This window comes from Capra hircus, chromosome 28 (genome assembly GCF_001704415.2).
Source record: "Capra hircus breed San Clemente chromosome 28, ASM170441v1, whole genome shotgun sequence".
NCBI classification, from domain to species: domain Eukaryota; kingdom Metazoa; phylum Chordata; class Mammalia; order Artiodactyla; family Bovidae; genus Capra; species Capra hircus.
Window position 1 is genome coordinate 16,653,111 of NC_030835.1, and position 19,547 is coordinate 16,672,657.

Consider the following 19,547-nt stretch of genomic DNA (forward strand, 5'->3'; position numbering starts at 1 on the left):
TTACACCTCCAGAAGCTGGCTAACTTCCCTGCTCCAGGGCCGGGGAATCCACTGTGAAGTGTTCGCTCTCTCACTAGCCGTCCCCCAGAAAGGCCCTCCTACTGCCTAACCTTTGCCCTTTCTAATTGCCCTGATCTCATCCTAACCTCCATAGCTGTGTTTAAAGTCCACCTCTGGGGAGCACACAGATTGAGCGTTCCAGGTAATCCCTTTTCCAGTCCTGCCTGGCATCTGGCTGGTGGGCTGTGTACCTGGACTTCCTGGGACACTGGCTGGGGGAGTTTGAGGAGGGACCTCAGCACCCACCTGGCTACAGGATGACGCGGGCCATCAGCTTCTTGATTTTGTGGCTCAGCCTGGCTGGTAGCCTGGCTCAGAGTGACAGCAGCCCTGACGCAGAGGAGTCCTATTCAGACTGGGGCCTTCGGCACATCCGGGACAGCTTTGAATCTGTCAACAGCTACTTCGACTCCTTTCTGGAACTGCTGGGAGGGAAAAATGGAGTCTGTCAGTACAGGTGCCGATACGGTGAGTGCACGGCTTCTCTTCCTGTGAAACTATCGCTGGCAGACCTGTGAACAGCCTGAGCAGGGCCACAATCTGTCATGCACTTTTCCCCTGTTATCCCCTTCTTACAGGGTAGTTGCCAGATTTAGAAAATTAAAATGTAGAATGCCCAGTGAACTCTGAATTTCAAATAAACAACCAATATTTGTTAAAATATTTGAGATGTTTGAAACATGCTTATAATGACAAATTACTGATTGTTTATTTGAAATATATATTTCACTGCACTTCCTGTGTTTTATCTGGCAAACCTACTCCAAGGAGTTTTGCAATACTTGTTCCCTGGGGCCATTTTAATGGGTTTGTTTTGAGGCAGATAGATACTTAGGAAAAGGTGGCAAGGAGGAAAATGAATAGGGGGTGTCTTTGTGAGGTGTTCCTAGGGCTGAAAACTGAAGCTGATCATTCAGGGAAAATTCTGCCAGAAAATTCTGAGCTTCCTCAGACACTTTGTGCCTAGCTTAGAAATGGATTCTCCTCTCCCCGTAATACAGTTCACACCTTCCTCCCAGCTATGTCAGTCTCTGATCACTTTGCCTAACCCATCCCACCCCCTACCCCATCCCGAACCGAGAGAGCTGTCCCTGCCTCAGTCAGCAGTGGCAGGCCTTCTGTGAGTAGGATGGGCATCTGCCAGCCGCCTCTGCCCACCAGGGATCAGGCCCTGAGTGACCACACTGTCCCTCAGGCCTGGTCTTGGATGTGGAACTGAATGGGTAGGAGCACTACCTCACCCGAGTTGTAAAGAGGGTACATGGGAAGCTGAGTGAAGGCCTAGCTGCAAAACAGCAGACCCTGAGGCCCGTTCTTGCTCTCCCCGACACTGGAATTCAGTGTAATGGGAGCAGAAAGAGGGGCCCTGGACCTTACAGCTAGGAGGCAAGGGGTAACTTCCAAAGAAAATGTTTTTGAAAGCAGACACAGTCTCCTAACAGCATCGATTTCAATGTTTAGTTTATCAAATGTTTCAGCATGGGATTAAGAGATGAAGATGGTGATTGAGCCTAGCAGGAAAACACTTGAGAAATTTTCTCTCCAGACACAACAGATAAAACTCAGCTTGGAGAGAGACTCAAAAAAGCCACACGCTTGCTGGACTCGGCCAATGTCTCGCACTCCTTTCTTACCCCTGAGCAGAGGGAATCTCTTCTTACAAACTGAAAGTGACTAAGAGACTGTGGTTAGCACTCCAGAACCAAAATTTTTACAGAATAGAAGCTTCAACCTCAGAGGGAGATAGTGAAAAAAGGAAGCTGCAGCACCTCTGTGAAGATTCCATGGAGTAAACCTGTGCTAGAGGAAAACTGCTAGCCACGTCTTTATCCAGGGTGTGTTGGACAAATGCAGAGATGCCTTGTCACAGGGACCATGCTCACCGAGTTTGCATGGATGGGGCAGGAAAGGGTTAACTCCAGGTATTTGATAAACACAGGTGCTCCTTTCCTTCCTAGAAGCAACACAAGACTTATGAAGTCTGTGGTTTAGCAAACAGACAACTCAGGATTTTTTTTCTTTTCTTTTCTCTTTCTTTGGGGAAACAAGACCCAAACCCTCTTTTCTAGTAAAATGGTATTAAAAGATTTCAGCAGTTTGGTTGCAAGTTTCCACCTGGGTCAGTCGATGCAGCCATCACTGGTGGGGGATGGGAATAGTCAACAGAGATTACAGGGTCGCAAGTAACTCCAGTCACTCTGCAAAACGGAACCTGTCCAAAGAGGGACCTGAAAACCATATAGGAAAGAGGGGGTTAAGCCTTGTTACCTTTGGAATGCAGAGAGCCAAGAACCTGAAGCCTGCACCCAAACAGCATAGACTATCTTCTCAAGTTGATTGAGAACCAAGCAGGCTTTTGAACAGATAGCATCTAATAACTCACTGTTTGTTTACAGTTTGCTTTGTGACACATTTCTTGTGCAAAACACTTTCGTCAAAGCACTGGCTCCCAAACTTGCCAGCGCTGCAAATCCCTTTAAGGGCTTGTTTAAAAAGACTGCTTCACCTCCACCCCTCCTATACTGATTGGGTAGGTCTGGGGCAGGGCCAGAAAATCTGCAGTTCTAAGAGTTCGCAGGTGGTCCTGCTGCTGCTCTGAGTCCTGGGATCACACTTCCAGGGGGAAAAAGGCTGCTTTAAAAACTGATTTTTTTCTCTTTTTTTTCCAGAAGGAACAATTTAGCAACAGTTAGTCTGCAAGAAAAATTGCCATTTGATAGGTGCTTATCACCACTTAAAACAGTGGTTCCTACCTCACTCAGCACTTAGAATCACCTGGGCGGCTTTAAAAAACACACTTGCTGCCCAAATCAATTAAAAGGGAATCTCCTTAGGTTGGACCCAGACATCATTATTTTTAATGTTTCCCAGGTGATTACAAATTGCAGCTACAGTAGACAACACAATGTAAGGGATCATTCTGGAAGAACTTCAGCCCATAGATGTTCAGACCGGCAATTTGTGTTTGTATCCTGCTAGCCTGTCAACACTGTTTGCCACACTTCATTTACCTACAGTTAGTTTTCCTGTTAACACACAAAATCTGAATTTACCAAAGGATTGGGCTAAAACATAGAGATTCAACACGAATCAAGAGCATACATGGTACTGCTGCTGCTGCTGCTAAGTCGCTTCAATCGTGTTCGACTCTGTGCAACCCCAGAGATGGCAGCCCACCAGGCTCCCCCGTCCCTAGGATTCTCCAGGCAAGAACACTGGAGTGGGTTGCCATTTCCTTCTCCAATGCGTGAAAGTGAAAAGTGAAAGTGAAGTCGCTCAGTCGTGTCCGACTCTTCGCGACCCCATGGACTGCAGCCTACCAGGCTCTTCCGTCCATGGGATTTTCCAGGCAAGAGTGCTGGAGTGGGGTGATACATGGTACATACACCTGGTTTAAGGAGTCTGCACTAATGTGAACACCCTCTCCCACCTCAGGGATTCTGACTCAATAGGGCTGTGCTAGGGACAGCACAAATGGTCCTTGAACCAGGCTTTGACGGAAAAATCAAGGGTTTGATCTGGGGGTGGGGGTGCAGGACATCTCGTTGCTAGTGACCTTGGACAAGTTACCTAACTTTCTCAACCTTTGTTTCCTCATGTTTATATCTAATGTTAATAATATCTATCTTGCAAGATGGTTATAAGAATTAAAGACACTGTATATAAGAATTAGTGCTGTTAGAAAGTGAAAGTCACTCAGTTGCGTCCAACTCTTTGTGACCCCATGGACTGTAACAGCCCACCAAGCTCCTCTGTCCATGGGATTCTCCAGGCCAGAATACTGGAGTGGGTAGCCATTCCCTTCACCAGGGGATCTTCCCGACTCAGGGATTGTACCCCCGTCTCCTGCATTGCAGGCAGATTCTTTACATCTGAACCAAGCTACCAAATGGAGCATGGCAGGTACCAAACAAATTTTATAAATGTTTGAGAAAGATAGTCAACAAGTTAACTATGCAGTCAGATTCTTCTGATTCTTTTTCAATATAAGATTAAAAAACACAGAAATCCCAGTGGCTGGAAAACACCCTCTCAGCTTCTGGAAGAAAGTATCAAATGATGATTTAGATGTTCTGTGTCTTTATGAAGGTCTCTGGGGCAGAGTTTCTGTGTCTTGTATATCATGATTTAAGATATTCATGCACACTGTCACACTTGGATAAAAGGATAATTTTCTTCTTGAGTTAAGTTCTAGGAAAGCAGGTATCCTTAAACATCAGCATTCTTATTTTCTAGAGAACTTTTTACCTGTTTGTGATTTTAGAGCAGAATTTTATGAACCTGTGAGTTTGTGTATTTTTCCAGGCAAAGAATTCACAGCCTTCATCAGATTCTTAGAGGATGTATGGCCCGAAAAAAGGAAAGAGCTACTGACCTAGAGGGCAAAGGTTGTTCTCAGGAAAGGTGATGAAGTGTTGAGGTTTGCCAGGATGAGGGGGGCGGTGGTTCCTGGGACAAAGGACTTTAAATACTGAAACAGGGATTGTCCCAGACAAATCTCTGGGACCAGTCGCTCACTTGACCTCTACAGTAACTGGATCTGTTTTAGCGACTGGAATCGAGTTCACTGCCTCAGTTCAATTGCCGCAGTTCTGTTTGGCTCCTTGCTGTGTTCCTCATGCTGTGTTTGAGGGTTTCTGGCAGGAAGCAAAATGTGCACTTAAGTCGGCAGTCTGACCACCAGGTCGACCCCTAGTGGAGAGCAGAGCTGCCTCCACTGGAACCAGCTACGCGGGGAGAAAGTACACACCCTCCCGTGTGGCTTAACCCTTGACCTGGGTGATAAACCCCAGACATTTTTACTGTGACAGAGAGAAAAACCAGTTGGGCCCAGAAGGTAGTGGACCTGTCTGCTGGTAGAACTCTCATTTCACGCCTAGCTCCCTTATTTGTCTTTAAAGTGTTTTGTGGTGTTTCACTTTAGTCAGATGTTTTAAATCTCCACAAGTCTATCAGGACTTCCTTTATATCTTCTGCATTTTTTATCTTGCTTAAAGGACCATCCTCAAGATCAAAACAGTTTTTGGCTTGTTTTTCTGTGAAAGCATCTGTGGCTAATACACTTAATGAGTGTTGCTGTGTTCTGAAGAGTTTTTATGAGCACTAAAATTTTAATTTCAAGTTTAATATGTCACAAAATATTATCCTTCTTTTGACTTTCCCCCCAACCATTTAAAAATATAAAAATTATTTTTATCTGGCAGGTTATACAAGAACAGGCTGGACTTGGCCCAGTGTTTGCCAAGCTGATCCAGATCAGGTGGTCAGCCTGTCACTCCTATAGGTAGCCAAAACCCCAAAATAAAACTAGGTTGTGACATCGTGCATAACTGAGGCCTAGACTAAAAACATCAAACTGAAAAGACGTAGCACAACTCAAATCTGCTCCAGCTGTAACATGAGGATCTGGTACGTAATTTCTGTCTGGACTCAAACCATCACCTTTTTTCTTAGAATTTTTATTTCAAGCTTCATTCCTCAACAGACTTTCTGCAGCTATCATGAAACATTAAATACAATAAAAGTAACTGTCATCAACAGCAGGCCAGATAGGACGTGTCTATAATTGGTGACCCATTATCTTTCAAACTGGGAGTTTTGTCTTCTGTGAGTTATTAAGTCCAAAAAAGGCAGAGGGTAACTCAGGAAACTGCACTGAGTCTGCTGCAAAAACCCTTGATCAGAAAAAGGGTTTAGACATTTGTTTGTTTACTGAAATGTTCCCCCTGATTTCTATAAACCTAGTATAAGTAGAACATTTGTAAAATAACAACCCAAAGAAGAAATAAAATCACCATAGTCTCACTTCCGAGAGATAATACACATTTAATTGTGTGATTATTTCCATATGTATAATTTGATTACTAGTATTATTTAATACACTTTACCCATTCCCCTACTGCCAGTGCAACACACACACACACGCACAAGTTAGTAGAGTATCAATACTAAGTTATATTTCTCAAGGCCTTTGAAAAGTGATGGAGGAATCACTGGTGGGCTGGCAGACTCCATCAACGAGTACAGGACACTTCCATTACAAATAATAAAAAGGTTGAGTGGAAATTAAATATTAAAACAAATACATATACACTCAAGCTAGAATGAAATAAAGGGAAACCTTCAAGTTCCTGAAATGAAGAGGAAACAAAACCAAAGTGGTAGCGGGAGCTTATGCTGCTGTGGTCCTTGGAGGTCTCAGTCTGGAACATTATATATAGACTCCATGGGCTGAGGAATGTGCTTTAATAGTCATACAGAGAGAGGAGAAAAACTGTAAGATTTGGGAAGTTGGAACTGAACAGTTTGCAGAAAGTTCAGAGCCTGGGAAACTGTCTAGTCTGTTTAAAAGGGATTAGAAGTAGCAAGGAAGCTTTCTATCCACCTGGGGATGGGGCCTGAAGGAGGAATAGATACCCACTAAAAATTCACTACCTGAAGCATATTCTATGCACAGATGAGGAATCTGAATTTCTTCAGTTGGCCTGGTGTGAGTATTCCAAGCTGAGAAATGAACAAATACCTGTGTGTCTCAATTACCCACAGTCTGCTGGAGCCACAGCAAAAGCAGCTAGGGACTACTCTGCAGTATGTGACTCAGGGCACAGGAATTCTTTTAGAAAAACAAGCCCTTCTGAAAACAACTACATACCATTTGAAAAGATAATCCACCATGACAGAGAGTCAGTGGACATTAAAAAATGAAAGGGCATCCCAAGGATTGGAGATAAAAAATCATAACATTTGAAATTATTAAACATATAAAAGAAAGGATAGAAAATGTGATTAGAAAATAAAACAAAGAAAATGAATACGTAGATTTGAAAGATTTAAATAGAACTCACAGAAATAAAAATTATAGTCATCAAAAGAATTCAGTGGATGGGTTACATATCAGATAATCTAGCAGCTAGTCAACTTAGAGATGATTAATAAAGTAGAAAATAAATTTGATGAAGCTAATAAAAATTCAGTACAGAGAGAAAAATAGGGAAAATATAAAAGAGAGATTAAGATACAAGAAGGACAGGATCAAAAAGATTCACCATTCAGTAGAAAGAGGCCCAGAAGGAGAAATTATAGAGAATGAAGAAACTTAAAAATTCAGACAAGGGCTATGAATTCTCCAGAGGTGAAAGACCCAGAGCCTTCAGATTGTTCCAGATATATAGACCACTTGTAGATATACTGTAGTGAAATTGTGAGGATTAAGGAAATTGGAACTTTTGTATATTTCTGGTGGAAATACAAAATAGTACAGCTGCTGAAAAAAGCAGGCTGATAGTTCCTCACAACGTTAAACAGAATTACTATATGACCCAGAAATTCCACTCCTTAGGTATAGAAAAATGAAAGAACTGAAAACAGATATTCAAACCAACACTTGTAGACAGTTGATCATAGCAGCGCTATTCACAAATAGACCCAAAAATGGAAACAAATACCATGTCTATTAATGTGGATGAATAAACAAACTGTAGTAGATCCAGAGAATGGAATATTATTCATACATAAAAAGGAATACGTACTGGTACATGCTACAACATGGATGAACATGAAAGATGGAGATTTTTGTAAAAATGGGTATTGGGTTTCTTTCTGGGATAATAAAAATGTTCTAAAATTAGATTATGGTGATGGTCTCACAGCTAAAACCCACTGAAATACATTACATGAGTGAATGTATAATATGTGAATTTTATCTCAATAAAGCTCTCGTAGAAAAAGATGTAATGAAAAAAGATTCAAATCATAATGGCAACTGCAATAATTAAGTATTGCTGAGAAACAAGTGCCCCCCAAACTTAGAAGCTAAAAATAACAAACATTTAACAACCGTTTTATCGTATCACACAGGATGGGGAATCTAGATCCTCTTCTGGGTGGTTCTGGCTCTGAGTTTCTAATAAAGCTTCTAGTCATACTGCCTGTTGATACTATAGTCTCTGAAGATATGACTGAAGCTGGAGATTCCTTCCAAACTCATGTGGCTGTTAGCAGGAGGCTTTAGTTCTTTGCCATATGGACCTTTCCATGACAGAAGTAGTAGTCTTTTATAACGTAATTTTGGAAGCAACATACCTCCATTTCTGCCATATTCTGTTGGTCACACAGACCAACCATAGGACAGCACACACGGGTATAAATACACCAGGACAGGGATCACTGAGGGCTATCTTGAACCACTGTCTTATAAACATGTTGTACCACAGTAACAAATACCCAAACAGACTATGGCAGAGACTGCTCATTATCCGCATTTTTTCTACATTCATAAGCCCTCCTTCCAACTTCAAGCTGGGCACATGGCTGCCTACATTGAAAAAAAAACTTCATTTCCTAGCCCACTTTTGCAAGTAGGTGTTGCCATATGATTAAAGTCTGGCTAAAGGGAAGTAAGAGGAAGTGATGTGTGTAACATTCTGGAATGGGTTTATTAAAGAGAGGGCCTCTGACCTTTTTACCTCCTTCTTCCATTCTGCTGTTTGTAATATGGATGTGTTGGCTGAAGCACCATCTTGGATCATGAGACCCAGGGCTACATTTCAGGGCTGGTAGAGACGAAGGTTAGAAGCAGCCTCAGTTCCAGAAAAGGGCAGACATCATTCCAGCCTTCTGAGCCTTAATTTTAGATCCTGATATTCTTAAGATATTCTACCTTGTTTAAGCATCTGAATAATATAGTTTGTAGGAGATATAATAAACATATGGAGTAAATTATAACACTTTATTGAAAGACATAAGAAAGATCTAAGTAAATAGAAAGCTATAGTAGGCTCATGTCTGGAAATTTAGAATATTCTAAGAAATCCAGTTGTCTCCAAATTAATCTGTAAATTCAATGTATTTCCAATAAAAATCCTGATGATGTCTTATAGAATGTAATAAGTGGACTCACAAATTCATGTGTAAGAGTAAATGTCCAAGAGTAATCAAGACAATTTTTAAGAATAAAAGGAGAGAGAGCTTTAAATCATAGACTTAGCATCTAAAACTTAAAACAGAAAGATGGGGTATAAAGAGACTTCAACTATACTTATAACATTTAATTAAGCATAAAAAATATTTATAGCAAGTTTGGCAACATTGACATTCATTGTCTCTAGGTATTTGTTTCTCTGACTTTAGTTTTGAAATAGTTCATAATACAAAATAATTAAGAATAAAATACCTGATAGGAGAAAATTACAGAAGAGAAAGAAGATATGCCATGTGTCTCACTTGGAGGATTAATTCCTGGCTTATTTCCTGAGTCTTTTGTTATGTCTCAGATCTCCTATAAGATGAAGAGGAATGAGGGGAAAGAGCATGGGTTTAGGAGACAAACAGGAAAGCTGGATTTATACCCCAATTCCTCCCACTTTCTAAATGACTCAGGCAAGTCACTAAATCTCTTAGTCCCATATTTCTTATCTGGATAATGGCATAAAAATACTCACTGCAGATGACTGTTCTGAGGTCATCTAAGGTCAAGGTTATCTTTATCTATAATGACTACCCTTGATACACTGACAAGGCTTCTCTGTATGTATTTGCAAGACTATAAAATAACCCAAAAGCCATGAAGGAGAAACCAAGAAATCCAAAGCTTTTCAGTTAGTTTCACCTTAGTTCTATGACACAAACAACTACTATATTGTATAGGCATGTTTTCTCTGTATTTTGGTAAATAATGCTTTGCCTACATTTATGGAATCTTGCAAAATTTCCTTCAAGTTATTCTAAAAATGTTTGTGGTGTTATTTTAATTCTGATCCCTTAACTGTATGATCAGGCAGTGGTCTTTGTGTATAGTATGTGGTCTTACAGTGGATAGAAGAATGAAAGATCTTAAGTTTTAGTTTGGTTTTGCCATGGACCTTATCTTCAAGGTCACCCATGTAAGAAATGTAAGAATTGTTAGTAAATAAATGCTCATAAAACTCTTCAAGACTGGGAGGAAAAATGCCAGTCTGGTCTGGAGAGTATTACTTTTTTTTGATATCATCACTCATCATCACCACCTAATTTAAGTCGGTGATGAGCAGTTATTTTTAAAGGAAAAGTTGAGTATACTTTTAGACAATTTTTATTTGATGAATGTTTCCAAATGCTTCATTTCTAAACTCTTCTTCCTGCTTCTTTCCTGTTTCCCGTGCTAGGAAAGGCACCAATGCCCAGACCTGGCTACAAGCCTCAGGAGCCCAATGGCTGCAGCTCCTATTTCCTGGGTCTCAAGGTACCAGAAAGAGTATGTACACCTCCATTGTTTTCTTAGTTGACTGTTTTTGACTAAGACTAATCTAAGAGGTCCCTCTAATGGAACTCATCACTTATGGAATATGGTTGAGCAATACAATTAGTATTTTAAACTGGATACAGAGAAAAGGAGATAATTTTCAAAGAAAGCATCTAATTTCCTTTTCTCAGATGCAGCTGTCCCTCAGATTAGCCATTGGGTAGTGAACTTTGAAGTCACCAGTGCAAACATCAGCTGAGCCTTAGTGAACCAAGCATAACTTAATTTGAAATAGATCAGACAAGTGTGACTTCTTCAAATTGGTGAGACTTTCTAGAGATGTACTGGAGCAAGCCGGTACTGACCAGTGAGGGCTGATTGCTGTATGCTCAGGACTTTTGCAAGTGGCCGACTTCATGTCTGAACTGTTAAATCAATTATGTTTGGAGTATTAGCATCATAGAAATTTGTAAACACACACATACACATATCGTCCCCTGCCAACCAGCTGCCGCCTAAAACATTTTTCATTTTGCCACTGGCTATTTCTCAAACTATCAGCTTCCTCTAAAAACAAGTAATAATTAATTTTTTAAAGACCTCTCAGAAACCCTTTTACCTTTTTCACTTTAGAAAAGAAGCTAAAGTGGTAGAAAATTTGGTAGAAGCATTTCATATCTTGTTTTGGATTCTAAGCTGGTCCTACTCTTGTGTGTTTTTGCCCCCAGTATTCACAGCTGTCAGAACTAGTGTGTTTTTCTTTTGTGGGAGCTCTCAATGACCTTTTATATATTCCATAGACACAGAGTCTGCCTGGTTGACCGTGTGGATTTAATCTGCAGCTTGTACAGCTGGTGGGAAGGTTTTGGGTCTTCTTCCTTAGCCACACTGCCCCTGGATTTCAACTGTGGTTTTATTTCCACCTCGGGGTATGGGTCATCCACTGGGGTTTGCTCCTGAGGCTGCCCTGGAGGACTTGGCTTTGCCCCTGTGAGGGCCAGGTGTGGGGTGGTGCAGCTGCTTGGGTCACAGGGGTTCTGGCAGCTCCAGGTACTCAGGGGAGTTGCCGGCTAGGGCAGCAGGAAATATAGTGCTCTAGAAGGATATGGAAACCTCCAGGCAAATTCTTGCCTGGAGACCCTACCCTGCTTCCTGACAGAGAAGCCTGGCAGGCCCCAGTCTACAGAGTTGCAAAGAGTCAGACACTACCAAAGTGAGCCTGTGCACATAGATGCAAGACTCTTTTTGCCTGTGGCAGCTCTGCCCCAGTGAGAGTTGAGGATGAAGGTGGCACAAATGCTTGGCTTGTGGGGACCCTGGCGATGCCAAGTGTGTAGGGACACAGGCTGCCTCCGCTGCAGGAGTTACGGCCCTATCAGAGTCTTTTGTCGAGCCTCTTTTTGCTGGTGATCAGAAGGCCTCTTTGGCCAGTCTTTCTCCGTAGCCCTGCCCGTTCAGGGACTTAGAGGGCTCCCTTGCCTGGGGTCTTTCTCTGTGGTCTGGTGCATCAGGCACATAGAGGGGCCCCCCTGGCTGGGGTCCTACGATGTAGTTCTGCGCATCAGTCACATAAAGGAGCACCCTGGGTGGGTCCTGCTCTGTCCTTCAGTGCATCAGGTGTTTGATGGGCCAGCCTCTACTGTTCAGCTGCTGATGCTGGCGTGTGGGGAAAGAGAGGCTATGGTGATGGCTCCACCACCTCCAGCAGTATCGCCTTGCTTCCATGGCTTCCTGGCTTTCCTCCACAGGCATTTCCCACCACAGTCTCCTTCCTCACATCTGCCCCCCACCCGCTACCCCCATCTGTCTCTCCGCGGTCAACAGCAGCCCTCTCCCTGGTATTGCTCCACAATCCCTAAACTCCAGCTCCCAGCTGCTACGCCTTCCAGGGGAGCAGCGTCCCTGTCCGTGGTATGTATGGCTGTAGCAAGGACTATCTGATCCTCATCCCCTTTAGGCTGCCACAGATCAGCTGTTTCACTCTCAGCATTAAATGTTTCTCCTATGACTCAGACAATTGCCCTGGTGTGGGGATCGGATCCCTGCTTCAGCTCCCCCATTGGCCAAGGGCAGGTCCAGTCCTACTAACTTTTCCCCCTAGTTCCTTCATCCTTCAGAGGTTTGCGTGGTATATATATTCTTTTCCTTGGAGAAGGCAATGGCACCCCACTCCAGTACTCTTGCCTGGAAAATCCCATGGACGGAGGAGCCTGGTAGGCTGCAGTCCATGGGGTCGCGAAGAGTCAAACATGGCTGAGCGACTTCAATTTCACTTTTCACTTTCATGCATTGGAGAAGGAAATGGCAACCCACTCCAGTGTTCCTGCCTGGAGAGTCCCAGGGACGGGGGAGCCTGGTGGGAGGCCGTCTATGGGGTCGCACAGAGTCGGACACGACTGAAGCGACTTAGCAGCAGCAGCATGTGTTCTTTTCTACTGGTCAGGTACTTCTGTCAGCTCTCAGCTGGTGTTCTGCATGTATCTCTGTGTCTGAAGGTGTAGTCCTGATGTCATTGTGGAGAGAGATGTACTCCACGTCCACCTACTCCTTCGTCATCTTGTTCTTGATTACTTCTCTTTCATCACTTATTCTACCATGTCCCTTCCCTCTTCAAGTGCATGCCAGCTAAGTTGCTTCCGTCATGTCTGATTCTTTGTGACACTATGGACTGTAGCCCACCAGGCTTCTCTGTTCATGGGATTCTCCAGGCAAGAATACACGAGTGGGTTGCCATGACCTCTTCCAGGGGATCTTCCCAACCCAGGGATGGAACCTACATCTCTTAGGTCTCTGGCATTGGCGGGCAGGTTCTTTACCATTATACCACCTGGGAAGCCCAGTCAAATCTAACTTGTTACTTTGGAAGTCAAGGCCAGCTATCAACTTGTCTTTCTCCCTAATTAAAAAGTACGTATAATAAAAAACATATATCACACTGAGAAGACCCTAGAATGACTAAACAAACTGGTTGACTTGCTTACATATGATTTGCTTATTACTTCCTTTTTTGACTTGTTATATCTTAAGTATACCATCATCTAATAATCCTCTACAAAAGTTCCCATTTGATGTCTCTGTGCGTGGAAGTCTATGAACTTAGTTTATGACAGATTTATAATTGTTTATAGGATACTTTATAAATGTGTATGTGTATATATATGTTAGATGTTGTTTGATCGTAGTCCCCTCATGGTCAGGAACTATGTTCTATACCCTACTCTGTTCCCCAACACATTACAAACAGATACACACACTTAAAACAGCGCTGCATGGAAAGGGTCCCTGCAAAATCCTGGTGACCTCTTTGTGAACTAAGGCTTAATTTTTCATACTTCTGAGCCTTGGAATCTTTGGTTAAAAAAAAAATTCTCACAGAGTAAAGGTTTTAGTTGAATTTGAAAGTACTGAAGCTCTGCCCTCTTGCACTCACTTTCTGATTTTCTATTTTTAGCTCCATAGTGGCCTGTGAATTTGAAAACTACTAAAATCTAAAATAAAAAGCAGAAAAAGGGGCCATTCAAAGTTATTAAACTAATGACTAGATCATGATTAAAACTTAGCATCCTGTGATTGTCAACTTGATGTATTCTTTCCAGTCATCTGGTGCTTCTGCACTGACCTGAATCTGTAACAGGAATTTGAGAACAAAGTAGGCAAGGTTGCCTAAGGTCCTTGGTCTAAACGTGGCATTTTCTTCCTTCTCTTTTCTTCCTTCACTTTTCTCCAGATGGACTTGGGCATTCCAGCAATGACCAAGTGCTGCAACCAGCTGGACGTCTGTTACGACACTTGTGGTGCCAACAAGTATCGCTGTGATGCAAAATTCCGATGGTGCCTCCACTCTATCTGCTCTGACCTTAAACGGAGTTTGGGCTTTGTCTCCAATGTGGAAGGTAGGTATCTTAAGTGCATTGACCTGTGAGCAGAGAGTTTGGTACCTATTTTCACACAGAAATGTAATCAGAGCCCCTTTACTCAAAGAGACCATCAGAGTTCACTGATCTTTCTTTATAGAACTCTGTGACCAATGAAGCAAGGGGGAAGGGAAACTCTTGGCAGTCCTTCACTAAAGTTCTTGCTGTCCTGCCCAGGAGCTGCTGGCGCCACTCCTGATGGACAGGGCCATACCAAAGCCTTCCCAGAGGATAAAAACCTATCCTCTAAGACCAGAGCAAGACTTGCCCAACTGGCTTTCATTATCCATTCCACTGTTAAATAATTTTCCATATCAGGAATTATTCTGTATAGGTCCATGGGGTTGGGTTGAAGCTTTTTTTTTCTCCTTTTCTTATTTTGTTTTCAGTAAGAGAAAGAATTTTTTAAAACCTATCTTCTTTTTGTGTAAAGTTCTCTATATCCTTGAGGATAATTATTTAAAAATGACTGCTTAGCTGCCTAACTTCTAGCAGTGATTCTATAATTTCTTTTTCCTAATTTATCTTAGGAAAATTGTAATTCTTTAGTTTCTGAAGCCCGAACAGCACATCCAGGTATTACTGTTACATACTATTAGATGGTAAAGTTTGAAATTCGGGCTTATGAAGAGCTGGCTTTATGCTACTGGGAAAGTCAGCTGCAGGAAGAATCTTGGCTCCTGTTACAGATCAATGTCTAGAGTGTTGTTCTAAAGTGAATGTGAGTAGACTTGAAAATATTAATAATTAATGAGGCTCTGTAAATGGGAGTATCCTTCTATCTATACCTATAAAAGGTGAAAAATGCCTGCTGCTAATCTAGGGTCAGGTCAAGTTACTCCCCACAATAAATTTTAGAACAATTTCATCACTCCACAAAGAAATCCCAGAGCCATTAGCAGTCTCACCACAATGTTCCCCTGTCTAGTTCTAGGCAACTGTTAGTCTTCTGTCTCTATAAATTTGCTACTCTAGACAATTCGTATCAATGGAATTACAAATATGTGGTCTTCTGTGACTGGATTCTTTCATTTGGTAAGGGTTATCCATATTGTAGTGTGCATCAGTATTTCACTCTTTTTTAATAGCTGAATAATATTCCATTATATGGATAAAACAAGTTTTCTTTCATCAATTGATGGGCATTTGGACTATTATGAATAATTCTGGTATGAACACTTATTTCAAGTATTTGTGGTGACATGTTTTCAATTGTCTTGGATATATATCTAGAAGGGGAATTTCTAGGTTATTTGGTAAGTTTGTGACAAATTGATTTCCAAAATAGCTACCCCAATTCACATCCCCACCAGCAATGTATTAAGGCTGCAATTTCTCCACATCCTTGCCAACACCTGTTATCTATTTTATTATAAACCCTATTGGGTGTGAAGTTATCTCTCATTTTGGTTTTGATTTACATTTCCCTATGGGCTAATGATATTGAGCATCTTTTCATGTGCTTATTAGCCATTAAATAATTGCTTTGGAGAAATGTCTATTTGTTTGCCCTCCTTAAAATTGGGCTCTCTTTTTATTATTGAGTCATAAGACTTTTTTAATATATTCTGGATGTAAATCTTTTAACAGATGTATGACTTGCAAATGCTTTCTCTCATTTTATGGGTTGATTTTTCACTTTCCTGATGATATAATTTGTAGTGCAGAAGTTTTACATTTTGCTTAAGTCCGTTTTTATCTTTTAAATTTCTTGTACTTTTGATGTCATATGTAAAAGGGCTTTGCCGAACTCAAAGTCACTATGTTTTCTTCTAAAAGTGTTGTGTTAGCTCATATATTTAGATCTATGATCCATTTTAGTTAATTTTTCTGTATGGTGTTAGAAAGAGATCCAGCTTCATTCTTTTGCATATCGATATACACCATTTGTTAAATAAAAGACTATTCTTTCCCACCACTTGTTCCTGCACCATTTGTTGAAAGAGACTATTCTTTCCCACATTAAATCGTTTATGTACCCTTGTCAAAAAAATCAGTTTGTCATAATTGCAGTGTTTATTTCAAGACTTTCAATTCAATTCTATTCTATTGATCTATGTCAGTACCACACTGTTTTCATTACTGTAATTTCGTAGTAAAATCTGAAATCAAGAAGTGTCCTTCAACTTTGTTCTTTTTCAGATTTTTTCAGATATTCTGTATCTCTTTCATTTCCACATGAATTTTAGGTTCAGTTTGTCAATTTCTTCAAGAAATGGCAGGTGAGATTTTGATAAGACTTTTGTTGGCTCTGTAGATCCATTTGAGGAATATTGCCATCTTAAAATTATGTTTTCTGACCACTGAACACGGATGTATTTCCACTTATTTGGGTCTATTCTAATTTTTTTTTAAACTTTTTATTTTATATTGGAGTATTGCTGATTAACAATGTTGTGCTAGTTCCAAGTGTACAATAAAGTGATTCAGTTATGCATATACATTTATCTTTCTTTTCAAATTATTTTCCCAGTCAGGTTGTTACAAAATATTGAGCAGAGTTCCCTGTTGGTAACTGAGTTACAGTAGGTCCTTGTTGGTTATCCATTTTAAATATGGCAGTGTGTACATGTCAATCCCAAATTCCCTAACTATCCCTCCTAGCAGTTCTATTAACAAGAGGAAAGTTCATAGCAATAAACCTCAACATCAAGAAATAAGAAAGATCTCACGTCAACAACCTAACTTTACACCCCAAAGAACTAGTAAAAGAAAGCAAATGAAGTCCAAAGATTGTAGAAGGAAGGAAGGAAGGAAGATCAGAGTGGAAATAAATGAAATGAAGACTAAAAGGACACTAGAAAAGATCCATTAGTTTTTTTAAAAAAAAGACAAAATAGACAAAACTTTACATTTGCCAAGAGAAAAAAAAGAGGATGAAAATAAAATCAGCAATAAGAGAGAAAACATTAAAACTAATATCACAGAAATATAAAGGACCATAAGAGTCTACCATGAAAAATTATACACCAAGTTAGACAACTTAGAAGAAACAGATGAATTCCTCAAAACAAACAATCTATCAAGAATGAATCATGAGGAAATAGAAAAATTTGAACAGAACTGTTACTAATAAGGAGAATGAATCAGTAATCAAAAATCTCCCAACAAACAAAAAATTTAGGATCAGATGGTTTCACTTTTTTTAAAAAGGTGGAAATTTTCTATATATGTTAATTTAATTAGAGATAAATTTTACATGAAGTTAACAAAAAAATCAAATTTCAAACAAATATTAATAAGCATTATTTCTTAAGAGAAGTCATTGAAATTTACAAAAAAATTTATTAAAAGACATGAAAAAACTTGCACCGTTATTTTGAAATTAATGTTTCAAATTTAGCCAAAAACATTATTCTCTACCATTTCCTCTCTCATCTCTGATTTCTGTTGTTATATCTGTTCCATGTCATACAGAAAGTGTCTAATCCAAAAGATCTGGGTTATTAAAACTCTGCACATTCCCAAGAAATGGCTATTTTCTAGCCATTCTAGCTGATGACTAGCCCTTCATCAGCCCTGGGGAAGTGAACTCTTGGAAAATTCTGACTGATGAGATGTTTTGGATGCCTAAGATCTTGAGGCACACTATACCAGTTGGTCTAGATGGCTTATACAATCAGTGTATTTTATGGTGAATACCTGCTTTCCTTCTGCGGGTCTGGGAGTACCAGTGACTGAAATAAGTCACATAAGTACTGTATGCCTATGTAACTAATGCCCAATAAAATCCCTGGACTCTAGATTCAGGTGAGGTTGCTGGCTTCAACATTCAAAGAAAATCAGCTATTTAAGCAGCTTCAACATTTAAAGAAGAATTAATATCAATCCTTCTCTCCTCTGTCTACGGGGTACTCCAGGCAAGAATACTAGAGTGGGTAGCCATTCCCTTCTCCAGGGAATCTTTTCAACCCAAGGACTGAACCTGGGTCTCTCTCATTGCACGCAGATTCTTTACCACCTGAGCCACCAGGGAAGCCTTTCAAAAAGTTCAAGACAGGACTTCCCTGGTGGTTCAGTGGTTAAGACTCTGTGCTCCCAAGGCAGGGAGCCCGGGAACGAGATTCCACATGCTCCAACTAAGAGCCCATAAGCTGCAACTAAAGATCCTGCGTGTGGCAGTGAAGACTCTGCAAGCTGCAACTAAGACTGGGCACAATCAGACTGAAAAAAAAAAAAAAATCGAAGAGGAGGGAAAACTTCTAAACAAGTCTTATGAGGCTTGCCTTACCTATACCAACAGATAAGAACACCACACACACACACACACAAATTTACAGGCCAATATCCCTGATGAATACAGATGCACAAATCTTTCACAAAATATTAGTAACCTAGTTATTTATCCCACACTTGAATAGGGAAAGCTATAGGAAACATAGCAATGTTATTTGAGTCCTCCGGGACAAAAATGTAATTTTCTATGGAGTGAGCATAGTGATGTGGGAGATTCTGATTGCTAGTCATGGTTTTGACCTGGAGGCCCCATAAAAGGAGGGCATCTCAAAGTGTGTTCTGCTTTATTAGCTTGGCTAGAAGCTTCTCTGAAAAAGCTTCTCATAAATCTTTTTTTTTTTTTCTTTTAATTCTGTATTTGGGTCACTGCTTCTAACTTTCCTCTGGGTATCATGTTATCCTTGGAAATATGCTGCCTCTTTAACATTACTCAAACTATTACTTGGGTAGTCTTGTATATTAACCCTTATATTTCTCTTAATCTTTTTCAAGTAGCCTGTGATTCCCTGGCTGATACTGTGTTCAACACTGTATGGACTTTGGGCTGCCGGCCCTTTATGAACAGTCAGCGGGCAGCTTGCATCTGTGCAGAAGAGGAGAAAGAAGAGTTGTGAGGAAGAGGTGATTCCTTCCCCATTTTGAGTGACGCCACTCAAAGCTGTCAGTCTGGGAGTATGGCGGATGTGCCTCATCCTTTTTCCCAAAGTTTGGAAACCACAAAGCACAGAAAGGAACACCATTTTATAGCTGAAAGTGAGTCTTGACCTTGGGAAAGGAAGATTGGAAAAAAGACACCAAGTGATTTGAAAACCACACTTCACTTTAACACCAATCTCCCCAACCAGGACATATTTGCCTGGAAATTCAGTGCTTACTTTGAAGACTAAAATAAAGACTAAAATACTGGAATTCTTGGAATTGATAATTATATTAATAAGTGAAATTTTGGAGAGTCCAACCATTCGAGAGGCAATGACTTTCCTCTGGTCCATGTTTCAGTTGCTAATAAGCATCTCACATATATAGTTTTTAGAAAATGTGAAAAGAGATGCATGAATTCCACTATCACCAATGTGCTTCCATTTCACTTAGAAGAGAACCCAACCTGGTAAGTTCCT

General features: G+C 40.7%; 1 protein-coding gene across 3 annotated transcripts; it reads left to right on the forward strand.

The window, feature by feature from the left end:
• Window positions 6–19,338, forward strand: PLA2G12B (phospholipase A2 group XIIB). Of its 3 annotated transcripts, none has more exons than XM_005699182.3 (4): window positions 6–528; window positions 10,203–10,291; window positions 14,007–14,172; window positions 18,922–19,338. In XM_005699182.3, the coding sequence occupies exons 1-4, from the start codon at window positions 318–320 to the stop codon at window positions 19,041–19,043; spliced, it is 588 nt and encodes a 195-aa protein (XP_005699239.1). In that variant the 5' UTR covers window positions 6–317; the 3' UTR covers window positions 19,044–19,338. The 3 variants fall into 3 exon arrangements, with proteins under 3 accessions (XP_005699239.1, XP_005699240.1, XP_017898139.1); XM_005699183.3 differs by having other exon boundaries at window positions 18,925–19,338; XM_018042650.1 differs by lacking the exon at window positions 10,203–10,291.

What these genes read in the sequence shown, in the direction of transcription:
- PLA2G12B (XM_005699182.3), top strand. Translation starts at nt 318, where the DNA reads ATGACGCGGGCCATCAGCTTCTTGATTTTGTGGCTCAGCCTGGCTGGT. An exon ending in TCAGTACAGGTGCCGATACG is followed by an intron (nt 529 to 10,202) that starts GTGAGTGCACGG and finishes TTCCCGTGCTAG; the next exon opens with GAAAGGCACCAATGCCCAGA. An exon ending in CTTTGTCTCCAATGTGGAAG is followed by an intron (nt 14,173 to 18,921) that starts GTAGGTATCTTA and finishes ATCTTTTTCAAG; the next exon opens with TAGCCTGTGATTCCCTGGCT.